A 15,883-nucleotide genomic window follows, 5' to 3' on the forward strand; every position below is an offset into this window, starting at 1 on the left:
AAAAATACTCTAGATAGGGCTCCCCTGGTGGCGCAGTGGTTGAGAGTCCACCTGCTGATGCAGAGGACACGGGTTCTTGCCCCGGTCCGGGAAGGTCCCACATGCCGCGGAGTGGCTAGGCCCGTGAGCCATGGCCGCTGAGCCTGTGCATCCGGAGCCTGTGCTCCGCAACGGGAGAGGCCACAACAGTGAGAGGCCCGCGTACCACAAAAAAAAAAAAAAAAAAAAAAGCTGAGTCCTTTGGGAACTGTGTTGTATCATGCTCCTGCAGGTAGGAAGTGAGGATATGAAAGATGGAGTGGTTTGAAACTGAGGTAAGAACTTGCCGAGGAGCCAGAAGCCAGGGATCTGGCGCATAAGCCTGACTCACAGACATGGTTGAAGATGTAGGAAAGAGACAATAGAGTCTTTATTACAATAATAACTCCAATGTTCTGAGTGCTTTATGAGCAACCTAAACTGCTTAAGTTCTTTATCTAATTTTTCTCATTGAATCATCTCTCTTAGATATGAAAGAGCAACCCTTTGGAGTAGAAACTATTAACCCTACTGTGTGTCGGGGATAGATAGAGAGATGGAGCCTTGCCCAAAGTCACACAGTTAGCCTCCATTCATAGCCACATCGATCTGACTCCAATGTCTGTGTTCTAAATGACTCATCCCCACTGTCACCACTATACTGATGAATGTGACTATAGCTATTGAAATCCTAAACAAAATCCTAGTGCAGAGAGTTCAGAAAACTGTTAAGATTTGTTTAATTGATAAATATATTTATCCCCTAAAAATGCAGAGAGAGTTCAACATAAGGAAATCTGACAATCTAACTTAACACATCAAGGTTGTAGAAAAGATATGGGAATAAAATCATACAAATCACAAGCAGATTTGAATCCTAGCTCTGACATTTGCTATTTGTGTGACCCATCCATCAAACAAATACTACCTACTACGCTCCACAAACTGTATTAGACACTGTGTACATGGTAAATAAGGCAAACATGATCCCTGTTTTCACCAAGAGTTCATTCCAATTATGTGGTTGTTAAAAGAAAATAGGCATCTCTAAATGTACTTCTTTGAGTAATTTCTGAGATATGTTGTTTAGCAAAGAAGGAAGTGACAAAAACAGTACATAGAATGCTACACAAAATAACTTTGTAATGCTATACCAAGAATGCAACATAAAAAACTGTATGTATATATACACTTTCTTATATGTTCTTAGATATAATCAAATTACCTCTGGAAGGATACACAAGAAAGCTGTAAGAGTAATTCCTTCTGAGAAAGACAAATGTGTCAAACTTGGCAGACAGGAATAAAAATGGTATGTTAGAGATTGCTGGTTGTTTCCCCAATGCCCCAATTCTTCCTTAGTAACAAAAAAACATTATTTTATTTGGGTACTCATGTATACTGACAAAGTACTATACCTCTCAGATTCCAAATGTTAGTAGATGTCATTTTACAAAGTTTCCAAGAAAACTCTTTAATGTGAACTAACTCAGCTGAGACATGAAGGTCATTTACCCTCCCTGCTTCCACATGGGACAGGCACAGGATCGATGTGTGAATTTCTACCAGCCACCTTAAACTACTATATGCAGTCAGAAATAATACTGATATAGAGAAAGAATTACTTTTACTGAATACCTTTTTTAATTTTTAAAACTTTGAACTACATGAATATATTTTCTATTTCTTAATTAAATATGTTTTAATTTTATTCTTTTGGTCATACAGTTAAAATGCAGAAAGCTTTGGTAATTTTACAAAAGAAAATATACAAAATCCTGTCATATGCCATCATAGAGCATTATTGCGGGAGCATTACTTTAGATAAGTGGGATCAAAAAGGCCTTAAGGAATAGAGATATGATGAATGGGAAGAAAAACAAGAGTAGAAGCGGAGAAGCCAGTCAGAAGACTATTACTTGGTCCAGGCAAGAGATGGTGGCCTGGACCAGATTGGTGGCAGAGGAAATAAATTTGAGTGGCAAAATTTTGGAAGAATAGTCAAGTAAATATACAGATGAATTAGAAATGAGGTATTCAATGTAGAAATCAAATATAATTCTTAGGATTCTATGATAACCTGGTGGATATTGACCCATTTACTGTAATGGCATCACATAGTAAGATTTCTGGGTATTGTTGAGTTTACATTTGAAGTTTGTGATGATAAATTTTTTTTTTTTTTTTTTTGCGGTACGCGGGCCTCTCACTGTTGTGGCCTCTCCCGTTGCGGAGCACAGGCTCCGGACGCGCAGGCTCAGCGGCCATGGCTCACGGGCCCAGCCGCTCCGCGGCATGCGGTATCTTCCCGGATCGGGGCACGAACCCGTGTCCCCTGCATCGGCAGGCGGACTCTCAACCACTGCGCCACCAGGGAAGCCCTGTGATGATAAATTTAATGTGAAGTCAACAAGTTTATTTATGGGACATTTTTCTAGAAAGCTTCAACCTTCCACAGAGGAGACATATATTTAGATTTAATCATTTTCCATTATTTCAAGCAGCTACAATGGAGGGTGAGAACAAAGGCGGTTAGATTATTTCCAAGAGCGTAATTGAATGACGGGCCATAGAATCTAAGCTTGACAGGAATAAAGTCAAGAAAAGAGAGGGATATATAATAGAATGAAGGGGATTCTTTCAGTGGCTTGGTAATCTTTAGGTCCAACAATTGTGACTGTACTAAGGATAGTTAAAAATTTGAGCCTGCAATTAGAAGGTGACAATCAGATAGTAGGATGTTTTGAATCTAAGTTTTAGAGGTGGGTCAACCATGAAAATGAGGTAAGTCAAAAACTGGGAGTTTAAACAAGAAAGGTTAAGTTTTGAGTAAAAGCTGAACTGAGTATTCAAGCATTTCCAGTTTTCCCAGCTATGGGATGCCCACTGCATGCAAATGACATTCTCATGAAAACTAAATGCATATAAGTGAAGTAATTAATAATTATAGGAGGGATACATATAGTATAATTTCTTAAATTAAGGATAAATCTGAGAAAAGTTTGGGAGAAGTTTAGACTTCAGACAAAGAATATGTTCAACAGAGAAATGATTTGAGATATGAATTTTTAGTCTGTAGCCTCCAACTGACTTTAGACAAATAATTTAATTAGGCAATAAGTAATTCATTTCCTTCTTGTCTCATCTGATGCACCTATAGACACAACTGCCTGGGAGGTACCTTGCATTAGAAAATGGACCGAAACTTATTCTGGTGCCCTTTATAAATTTGTCTGGGATTGGTGTAATTGTAGCAGTCTGCTGCTTGTATGGCACTTCCTGATGGTTTATATTGCACTGGAGGATTGAGTTCATCGGTAATAGATAGAAATGAGGAGAACTAATAGATAACAACTCTGGGCAAGCAGGGCAGGAGCTGTTTCTGCTGGGAACTTAGCACAGCTCTATTGTCTTGTGCTGGGAGGTGTGCCCCTGGAACACAATAGGGCTGTGCAGAGATAGCACCAGAACAGACTAATGGCCAAACTAAAATTTCAAAAGGGATGCTACAATCAAGCCCATAAAAAGTGAAACGGCTGCTTTGTAGTTCCCTCTCCTCCCATCTTTATTTTTACTGTTTCCCATGAGTTCCTAACTGATGACCTTTAAATGTGTCCCTGGGTGGGGGGAGGCAGGGGGGTGGGGGGGAGGTGGTGGTGGGATGAATTGGGTGATTGGGATTGACATGTATACACTGATGTGTTTAAAATGGATAACTAATAAGAACCTGCTGTATAAAAGATAAATAAATAAAATTTTAAAAAGAAAAAACACAAGGGAAAATTTTTTTAAGTTTTAAAAATAAACGTAGAATTGCAAACTAATGTAAGTGCAATGAAGGAAAGAAATTCAGTCTTTACAGAATAAAGGTAGCTAACTTTGGAACTTATTTATCAGATACATTATCATAAAAAAAAAAAGTGTGTCCCTGAATTCATTGACTTCTTACATTTGTTTTCTACTTATAAACACTGATGTGTTTTTCTCACCAGTCCAATACTCATCTTTTGAATCTCACTCTGAACAATACAGCCCAATCAACAGTCATTTTAAATTTTTCCTCCAATTACAAAATAATACATTGACATTCTAGCATTCAGATTATGATATTGTACATCATTTAAAGTCCAGCAAGGGACTTCCTGGTGGTCCAACAGTTAAGACTCCACGTTTCCAATGCAGGGGAGGCAGGTTCGATCCCTGGTCGAGGAATTAAGATCCCACATGCCCCGCAGTGTGGCCAAAATAAAAAAGTCCAGCAAAATCTCACCCATTAGAAATAACTGGCGTAAACAATCTGTTGTGTGGTTTTCACCTATTTTTATGTCTATGTTAAGATTTTATATATGTATATATGATATTTATATCTGTTTAACATATACATGGGTCTGTTATAGACTCTTTATTATATCCCGTGCCTTTTAGGCAAAACCATTTTACAGATCATGAGTTTGTAGTATGTTTTATTATCTAATCTAAGGTGTGACTTGTATCTTTTTAAAAACTCTCTTCCATTTAGTGAAACTTTCACCTTCCACATACATTTTAGAAAAACTGTAACAAACGTTCCCCTGAAAATCTTGCTGGAGTGTTTCTTGAAATTGCATTGAATTTATAGATTAATCTGGGGAGAACTGACATCTTAAAAATGTTCATGTGTCCTCCCCATGTATATTATTTTTCTCTACATTTAATCAGATCTTCACTTAAATACATTAACATAATTTTTAAATTATGTCCTTAAAGGTCTTGTGTATTTGTTATGATGCCAATTTCTACCTATTAATAAGTTTTTCCTACTGTAAGTGGTATGTTTATTTCTAATATTTTTAGATAATTTTGCTGGTATAAAGAATACTATTGACTTTTTCAAGTTTATCTTATATTTGAACATCTTACTGAACATACAACTAGTTCTAAAAATTGCTTATTATTTTAAATTATTGTATCATATAAAAATCATGTTAATTTAACCATTTTTATTCTGATCCTTAAAACTCCTCTTTCTTCCTTGATGTATTGTGCTGGTCAGCACTTCCTCTTTTACACTGAACTGCAGCAATGACAGGGGCATTCGGCTGTGTTCCTCTCAGTGCATTGCCCTTGGCGAAAGGGGGCTGCCTCCTCCAAGGTTATGCTCCCTCCCTGGGGCAACCCCCATCCAGTGACTAGCTAATGAAAGAGGAAGAAGGCCTGGCACACAAGTCTCAATAGAAAACTCTGAAAGTCCGTCCCAAGCTCCCTTTGGGGGTAGTTATGTGAGTTCTTGGTTTTGTTTTCTCAAATATTTTTGGAGAATTTCCACACATGCATGCACCGATCAGTACTCTCCTGAATACTTAAGGGGGTCCCTCTATAGATTTTGGGAATTCTCTTTCTAGGCAATTCTCTTTTCTCCAGTACTCTACCCTGTGAATTCCAGCTGCACTGGCCTCCCCTGACTCCCATGTCCTTAACAGAGGAAGACTGTTAGGATATGCTGAAGTTCACCCTCCCTTTGACATGGCCTAGAATCCCTCTCCGGAACACTGCAACAATCTTTCTCCAGTAAAATGAACTTACCTCGTTTGTTTCCTATCCTCCATTGCCTAATGTCCATTGTCTTCAGAACCATTGTTTCATATATTTTGTCCAGATTTTGTTATTGTTGTTTCAAGTGAGAGGATAAATCTAGACCTTGTCACTCCATATTTAAAAGCTAAAGTCCCTCTTGAATATGTATAATCATGCTGGACAAACAGATGAAAGCACCATCCAACCTCTGACACTTCCCTGGGTTCAGGGTTGGATTTGTGACTGCATAAGCCCTCTACTCTCCCCACAGCCAGGAGAGATATGTTTTACATCTGAAGACTTGGTATCTTAGGAGGACTATATACCACAATAAAAGGGAATACACTTCTGGGGGAACCTGAGGTTACAGCAATTTGGGGACTCTAAAATATACCCAAGAAATATATATATGGCTGAGTCGCTTTTGCTGTGCACCTGAAACTATCACAACATTGTTAATCGGCTATACTCCAATATAAAATAAAAAGTTTAAATATGTGTGTGTGTGTGTGTATATATATATATCCAAGAAATTTGAATAAAATAGATTTTAGGACTGGAGGAAGGGCAGTGGTGTGTAGAAATGGGAAATCAAATGAGATGTGACTACTTCAGGACCTTCAAGATGAAGAATGGCCCTTAGATTTATTTTTAAGTGGAGAGTCTATCAAAATTTTCTTCCCTGTGTGCAGAGACAATAGGATGTGTACTCAGAATTAATATGAGTGTCTCAGGGAAGAACATGTAACTGTCGATCTTTTATTCACAGAGTTAGAGAGTTAAGCAAGGACAGCTACATGACCAGGCCTTCAGGTTAATTATGTTGGGCTCTGGGGAACCCAATCTCTGTCTTCACTCATAAGAAGAGAACATTATGCCAATATTCCTTGAAAAACCAAAGACTGGCGATAAAACCCACAGAAGTGTCAGCATGAAAATATAGTCATCTTTCTCTCCCTCTCACCTGATAATCAGATATCCACCTGATAATCAAGCTCTGCTTATTCTTTAAAGAAATTCTTTTAAAATATACTTTCTAACCAATTTTTCTTGCCTTTTGCAATTAAAGAAATCAAGAGCTTTCCAGCTCTCACTTTTCACCAAGTTTTTTAATACTCTAATGCCATGTAATAAATACATTTTCAAATCCAATATCTTCAATTTACCAGTCAAGAGACATTTCAAAAACAGAGATCATATTTGTTGAGAACAATGGATCAGTACTATCTACATTTCAAAGGTCTTTAAGAATTTTGGAATCTACTCACTGGAACCAGTGTTTAAGGACCTCTTAATAGAGTGGCCCTTACTTTCAGTCTATGGAATTTTACAAATAAGAATTTTGTCTGACCTTTGGGTACGTCTACTGGATGAGCCCCAAACCTTAAATTTCCTACTACTGATGTAAATAATGACATCACTGCCTACCAACTACAATAATATATTGTTTCCTCACCCATTTTCACCAGATTGTGACATCCAGAAATTTAACCATATGCCATACTTATACTCTCTTCATTTGAGGCCCTTGAGTGCAGCTCCAGACTGTATGGTACATAATTTTGAGTAAACAGAATGTCCCCTATACCACCACAATCAGTTTTACCATTTCCCACATTACTGGTCTTCTCATTCCCCACATCTACCTCCACTTGGGTCCTCAGTGCCCTGGCCTTTCCATAAAGAGTGTGAAGGTGTGTGAGGATTCTTCTGGGCATAACCAATATCATTATGAATATTATCCTTTTGTAACAGAAGCTGGAACAGTCATGATGAGATAAAGATGGTAACCTCTCTGAGTTCTGTGCCTCTCCTTAGTTCTTCCAGACTCTCAAGGGAGAGAATCTAGAGAGAAGATATCTCTCGGCAGCAGCAGATTCACAAAAATGGCCCAGAGATCATGGCCTGAAGAGCAGAACTAGAGCTTCAATTGTATGCAAGGAAGGAGTGCTGTGTCAAAAAGGCTCTGGAGTCAGATAGACTTGCACTTGTACTGATGCTCCATCACTCACCAGATGTGACCTTTGTCAATATTTTTCCATAAACTATTGTTTTCTAATATATAATGGCGAAGAATAATCCCTGCTCTGCAGTATTGTTATGCAGGTGAAATGATTTAAATATATAAATGTTTAGATACAAAGTTAGGTACCTAAGAATGTTAGCTACCTGTACTAGGTAAATGAACTTTGACACTGGAAGAACAGAAACTGGGTAGGAATTGTTCACTATCCAAGTATTATGTGATTTCTGGAATCACAAATGCTGAAATAGAAACAGAGGAAATAGAAATAGGTGTTTCTATAGAGAGTCTCCTTCTGTGTATTTAAAGCCCCCTCTGGAAGGAGCTGGAAGTTGCTGCTGCAGGCAGTGCTGCATTAGGAAGACCAGAAATCGTCTTGTGCTACTGATCATTGATATGTTCAGGAGAACCTGAGGCCCAGCAGAGTTATTATTATTTGCCAGGAGACGAAAGAGAAAAGAGACACTGGAATTCTTGTAACAATTAGGCGTGTGGCTGAGAGGGTCTTGGTGTGCCAGCTGCGTGTCAGGTGTGAGCCTCTGAGATGGGGTAGCTCAGTTCAGGACATTGGACCACCAGAGACCTCCCAGCCCCACATAATATCAATCGGTGAGAACTCTCCCAGAGATCTCCATCTCAATGCTAAGACTCAGCTCCACTCAAACACCAGCAAACTCCAGTGTTGGACACGCGATGCCAAACAACTAGCAAGGCAGGAACACAACCCCGCCCATTAGCAGAGAAGCTGCCTAAAATCATAATAAGTTCACAGACATCCCAAAATACACCACAGGACACGGTCCTGCCCACCAGAAAGACAAGATCCAGCCTCATCCACCAGAACACAGGCACTAGTCCCCTCCACCAGGAAGCCTACGCAACCCACTGAACCAACCTTAACATCTGGGGACAGACACCGAAAACAACGGGAACTACAAACCTGCAGCCTGCGAAATGGAGACCACAAACACAATAAGTTAAGCAAAATGAGAAGACAGAGAAACACACAGCAGATGAAGGAGCAAGGTAAAAAGCCACCAGAACAAATGAAGAGGAAATAGGCAATCTACCTGAAAAAATATTCAGAGTAGTGATAGTAAAGATGATATAAAATCTTAGAAATAGAATGGAGACAAAAAAGAAATGTTTAACAAAGACCTAGAAAAACTAAAGAGAAAACAAACAATGATGAACAACAAAATAAATGAAATTAAAAATTCTCTAGAAGGGATCAATAGCAGAAAAACTGAGGCAGAAGAATGGATAAGTGACCTGGAAGATAAAATAGTGGAAATAACTACTGCAGAGCAGAATAAAGAGAAAAGAATGAAAAGAATTGAGGACAGTCTCAGAGACCTCTGAGACAACATTAAACACACAAACATTCGAATTATAGGGGTCCCAGAAGAGGAGAAAAAGAAAGGGACTGAGAAAATATTTGAAGAGATTATAGTTCAAAACTTCCCAAACATGGGAAAGCAAATAGTCAATCAAGTCCAGGAAATGCAGACAGTCCCATACAGGATAAATCCAAGGAGAAACATGCCAAGAAACATATTAATCAAACTATCAAAATTTAATACAAAGAAAAAGTATTAAAAGCAGCAAGGGAAAAGCAACAAATAACATACAAGGTAATACCCATAACGTTAACAGGTGATCTTTCAGCAGAAACTCTGCAAGCCAGAAGGGAGTGGCATGACATATTTAAAGTGATGAAAGGGAACAACCTACAACCAAGATTACTCTACCCGACAAGGATCTCATTCAGATTTGACAGAGAAATTAAAACCTTACAGACAAGCAGAAGCTAAGAGAATTTAGCCCCACCAAACCAGCTTTACAACAAATGCTAAAGGAACTTCTCTAGGCAGGAAACACAAGAGAGGGAAAAGATCTATAATAACAAACCCAAAACAATTAAGAAAATGGTAATAGGAACATACATATCAATAATTACCTTAAATGTAAATGGATTAAATGCTCCAACCAAAAGACAGAGACTGGCTGAATGGATACAAAAACAAGACCCGTATATATGCTGTCTACAAGAGACCCACTTCAGACCTAGAGAGGCATACAGACTGAAAGTGAGGGGATGGAAAAAGATATTCCATGCAAATGGAAATCAAAAGAAAGCTGGAGTAGCAATTCTCACATCAGACAAAATAGACTTTAAAATAGAGAGTATTACAAGAGGAAAAGAAGGACACTACATAATGATCAAGGGATCAATCCAAGAAGAATATATAACATTTGTAAATATTTATGCACCCAACATAGAGGCACCTCAATACATAAGGCAAATGCTAACAGCCAAAAAAAGGGAAATCCACAGTAACACAATAATAGTAGGGGGCTTTAACACCACACGTTCACCAATGGACAGATCATCCAAAATGAAAATAAATAAGGAAACACAAGCTTTAAATGACACATTAAACAAGATTGACTTAATTGATATTTATAGGACTTTCCATCCAAAAACAACAGAATACACTTTCTTCTCAAGTGCTCATGGAACATTCACCAGGATAGATCATATCTTGGGTCACAAATCAAGCCTTGGTAAATTTTAGAAAATTGAAATCATATCAAGTATATTTTCTGACCACAACACTATGAGACTAGATATCAGTTACAGGAAAAAAAAAAACCTGTAAAAAATACAAACACATGGAGGCTAAACAATATGCTCCTATACTAAGAGATCACTGAAGAAATCAAAGAGGAAATCAAAAAATACCTAGAAACAAAGGACAATGAAAACATGAATACCCAAAACCTATGGGATGCAGCAAAAGCAGTTCTAAGAGGGATGTTTATAGCAATACAATCCTACCTCAAGAAACAAGAAAAGTCTCTAATAAACAACCTAACCTTACACCTCAAGCAATTAGAGAAAGAATAACAAAAAGACCCCAAAGTTAGCAGAAGGAAAGAAATCATAAAGATCAGATCAGAGATAAATGAAAAAGAAATGAAGGAAACAATAGCAAAGATCAATAAAACTAAAAGCTGGTTCTTTCAGAAGATAAAATTGAAAAACCATTAGCGAGATTCATCAAGAAAAAAAGGGAGAAGACTCAAATCAACAGAATTAGAAATGAAAAAGGAGAAGTAACAACTGACACTGCAGAAAAACAAAGGATCATGAAAGGTTACTACAAGCAACTATATGCCAATAAAATGGACAACCTAGAAGTGGACAAATTCTTAGATAAGCACAACCTTCTGAGACTAGACCAAGAAGAAAGAGAAAATTTAAATGGACCAGTCACAAGCACTGAAATGGAAACTGTGATTAAAAATCCTCCAACAAACAAAAGCCCAGGACCAGATGGCTTCACATGAGAATTCTATCAAACATTTACAGAACAGCTAGCACCTACCCTTCTCAAACTCTTCCAATATATAGCAGAGAGAGAAACACTCCCAAACTCATTCCATGAGGCCACTATCACGCTGATACTAAAACCAGACAAAGGTGTCACACAAAAAAAGGAAACTACAGGTCAGTATCATTGATGAACATAGATGCAAAAATCCTCAACAAAATACTAGCAAACAGAATCCAACAGCATACTAAATGGATCATACACCATGACCAAGTGGGGTTTATTCCAGGAATGCAAGGATTCTTCAATATATAAAAATCAATCAATGTGACACACCATATTAACAAACTGAAGGACAAAAACCATATGATCATATCAATTGATGCAGAAAAAGGTTTTGACAAAATTCACCACCCTTTATGATAAAAACACTCCAGAAAGTAGGCATAGAGGGAACTTACCTCAACATAATAAAGGCCATATATGACAAACCCACAACCAACATCGTTCTCAATGCTGAAAAACTTAAACCATTTCCACTAAGATCAGAAACAAGAGAAGGTTGCCCACTCTCACCACTATTATTCAACATATTTTTGGAAGTTTTGACCACAGCAATCAGAGAAGAAAAAGAAATAAAAGGAATCTAAATCAGAAAAGAAGAAGTAAAGCTGTCACTGTTTGCAGATGACATGATACTATACATAGAGAATCCTAAAGATGCTGCCAGAAAGTTACAAGAGCTAATCAATGAATTTGGTAAAGTAGCAGGATACAAAATTAGTGCACAGAAATCTCTTGCATTCCTATACACCAATGATGAAAAATCTGAAAGAGAAATTAAGGAAACACTCCCATTTACCACTGCAACAAAAAGAATAAAATACCTAGGAATAAACCTACCTAAGGAGAAAAAAGACCTGTATGCAGAAAACTATAAGACACTGATGAAAGAAATTAAAGATGATACAAACAGATGGAGAGGTATACCATGATCTTGGATAGGAAGCATCAACATTGTGAAAATGAATATACTACCCAAAGCAATCTACAGATTCAATGCAATCCCTATCAAACTACCAATGGCACTTTTCACAGAACTAGAACAAAAAAATTCACAATGTGTATGGAAACACAAAAGACCCCGAATAGCCAAAGCAATCTTGAGAAAGAAAAACGGAGCTGGAGGAATCAGGCTCCCGGTCTTCAGACTATACTACAAAGCTACAGCAATCAAGAGAGTATGGTACTGGCACAAAAACAGAAATAAAGATCAATGGAACAGGATAGAAAGCTCAGAGATAAACCCACTCACATATGGTCACCTTATTTTTGATAAAGGAGGCAAGAATATACAATGGAGAAAAGACAGCCTCTTCAATAAGTGGTGCTGGGAAAACTGGACAGCTACATGTAAAAGAATGAAATTGGAACACTCCCTAACTCCATATATAAAAATAAACTCAAAATGGATTAAAGACCTAAATGTAAGGCCAGACACTATAAAACTCTTAGAGGAAAACACAGGCAGAACACTCTATGACATAAATCACAGCAATATCCTTATTGACCCACCTCCTAGAGAAATGGAAATAAAAACAAAAGTAAACAAATGGGACCTAATGAAACTTAAAAGCTTTTGCACAGCAAAGGAAACCATAAACAGGACAAAAAGACAACCCTCAGAATGGGCAAACATATTTGCAAATGAAGCAACTGACAAAGGATTAATCTCCAAAATTTACAAGCAGCTCATGCAGCTCAATATCAAAAAAACAAACAACCCAATCCAAAAATGCACAGAAGACCTTGACAGACATTTCTCCAAAGAAGATATACAGATTGCCAACAAACACATTAAAGGATGCTCAACATCACTAATCATCAGAGAAATGCAAATCAAAACTACAATGAGGTATCACCTCACACCAGTCAGAATGGCCATCATCAAAAAATCTACAAACAATAAATGCTGGAGAGGGTGTGCAGAAAAGGGAACTTTCCTGCACTGTTGTTGGGAATGTAAATTGATATAGCCACTATGGAGAACAGTATGGAGGTTCCTAAAAAAACTAAAAATAGAACTACCATACGACCCAGCAATCCCACTTCTGGACATATACCCTGAGAAAACCATAATTCAAAAAAGTCATGTACCACAGTGTTCATTTCAACTCTATTTACAATAGCCAGCACATGGATGCAACCTAAGTGTCCATCAACAGATGAATGGATAAAGAAGATGTGGCACATATATACAATGGAATATTACTCAGCCATAAAAAGAAACGAAATTGAGTTATTTGCAGTGAGGTGGATGGACCACGAGATTGTCATACAGAGTGAAGTAAGTCAGTAAGAGAAAAACAAATACCATATGCTAACACACATATATGGAATCTAAAGAAAAAATGGTTCTGAAGAACATAGGGGCAGGACAGGAATAAAGATACAGACGTAGAGAATGTACTTGAGGACACGGGGAAGGGGAAGGGTAAGCTGAGACAAAGTGAGAGAGTGGCACTGACATATATACACTACCCAATGTAAAATAGATAGCTAGTGGGAAGCAGCTGTATAGCACAGGGAGATCAGCTCAATGCTTTGTGACCACCTAGAGGGGTAGGAAAGGCAGGGTGCGAGGGAGACACAAGAGGGAGGGGATATGGGGATACATGTATACGTATAGCTGATTCACTTTGTTATACAGCAGAAACTAACACAACATTGTAAAGCAATTATACTCCAATAAAGATGTTAAAAAGAAAAATTAGATAACCAACCAGGACCTACTGTTTAGCACAGGGAACACTGCTCTATATTCAGTAATAACCTGAACGGGAAAAGAATTTGAAAAAGAATAGATACATGTATGCGTATAACTGAATCACTCTGCTGTACACCTGAAACTAGCACAACATTGTTAATCAACTATGCTCCAATATAAAATAAAATTTTTTTATACTACTAAAACATATAACAACACAGGTTAAACTCAAGACCATTATGGTGCATGAAATAGACCAGTCACAAAAGGCTATATACTGCATGATTCCATTTATATGAGGTTCCACACAGATAAAAACCTGTCTATGGTGATAAAATTCATAACAGTGATTGCCTCTGGGGTAGGAGGAAGCAGAAGGCACTTTATCTGATGAAAACATTCTATATATTGAGAGGAGTGTGGGTTACCTGGGTGTCTACAAACGTCAGAGGAAGGATTATTTGGAGCATCAAGAAAGAATAAAGAGTAATGAAAAGAATAGGAATATGGGTAAATGCTTCTTCCCATGAATTTTTTATATCACATGCAATGATTAAAATGAAAGTTATTACACCATCTGACATTCAAGACAATAATATTTTAAAATGGGAAGAGTAAAGGTGCTAAATGGAACTAAGGTTTCACCATTAAAAGTGGTAAAATATTGTTGTCAGCGGGCTGTGTATCATACATGTATATTTTAATAGAGCAACCACAAAGAAAACTATACAAAGCCATACACTCAAAAACTCTACAAATAAATCAAGAAGGAATCCTAAAAATCTTTAAGTAACCCACAGAAAGGCAAGAAAACAGAAACAGAGGGACTTCCCTGGTGGTCCAATGGTTAAGACTCCGCCTTCCAATGCAGGGGATGTGGGTTCCCATCCTCGGTGGTGGAGCTAAGATCCCACATGCCTTGAGGCCAAAAAACCAAAACATAAAACGGAAGCAATATTGTAACAAATTCAATAAAGACTTTAAAAATGGTCCACATCAAAAAAAAATCTTAAAAAAACAGAAACAGAGGACTGAGACAAAGAAACAAATAATAAAATGTCAGACTTAAGCCCTAATATATTAAAAATTACCTGAACCATGAATGGTCTAAACACACAAGTTAAAAAAACAGGGACTGGCAAAGTAGATAAAAAAAAAAAAAAACACACCCCAATCATATGCTGTTAAGAAATTCACTTCATATCCAATGACATAGATAGGTTGAAAATAAAAGGAATATATATATATATATATATATATATATATATATATTATACAAACATTCATCAAAAAAGCAGGAGTGGCTATATCAATAGCAGATGAAGTAGACTACAAAGCAAAAAAAATTGCTAGTGACAAAGAGACACATTACATAATAATAAAAGCATCAATTCGCCAGGAAGATATATCCTAAGCATGTATACACCAAACAACAAAGCCTCAAAACACGTTAAGAATAAACTGAAATAACTGAAAAGAAAAATAGACAAATCATAATTATAATTCAGTACTTCAAAACCCCCTCATTGCTGAAGTTCTTCTATCCCTGCAACTGATAGAACTACTAGACAGAAAACGAACAAGGATATAGGAGAACTGACCAACATAATCAACAAACAGGATCTGATTGACATATATAGAAGACCACCTAACAACAAGTGACCATACATCTTTTTAAATCAAGCACCCATGGACAATTATCAAGATAGACCTTATTAGGAACCATAAAACAAACCTAAGCAAATTTTTTCCAGTTTTATTGAGAAATAACTGATACACATGACTGTATAAGTTTAAGGCATACAGCATTATGATTTGATTTACGTTTATTGTGAAATGAGTACCACATAGGTTTGGCTAATATCCATCTTCTCATACAGATAAAATAAAAAGAAAAGAAAGGAAAAAAATTTTCTCCTTGTGATAAGAACTCATAGGATTTTCTCTCTTAACAACTTTCCTATATCATACAGCAATATTAGCTATAGTCATCATGTTTTACATTACATCCCTAGTAATAATTTCTCTTATAACTGAAAGTTTGTACCTTTTGACCACCTTTCTCCAATTTCTACTCCCTCCTCCCTCTTCCTCAGGTAACCAAAAGTCTAATCTCTTTTCCTATGAGTTTAGGGAGTTTTCCTTTCTTCATCTTCTTTTTTTTTTTTTTTTTTTTTTTTTTTT

General features: G+C 37.1%; 1 protein-coding gene across 1 annotated transcript in view; it reads left to right on the forward strand.

Moving 5' to 3' along the window:
* Positions 1-293: 293 nt before the first annotated feature.
* The window catches only part of LOC103071208 (olfactory receptor 52W1), a 21,981-nt gene continuing 6,391 nt past the window's right edge, over positions 294-15,883 (forward strand). Inside the window, 1 exon segment of the mRNA XM_082931159.1 lies at positions 294-314. Coding sequence (XP_082787285.1) covers positions 294-314 — 21 coding nt within the window.

Source organism: Lipotes vexillifer, unplaced genomic scaffold, assembly GCF_000442215.2.
Source record: "Lipotes vexillifer unplaced genomic scaffold, Lipotes_vexillifer_v1.1 scaffold61, whole genome shotgun sequence".
NCBI lineage: Eukaryota > Metazoa > Chordata > Mammalia > Artiodactyla > Lipotidae > Lipotes > Lipotes vexillifer.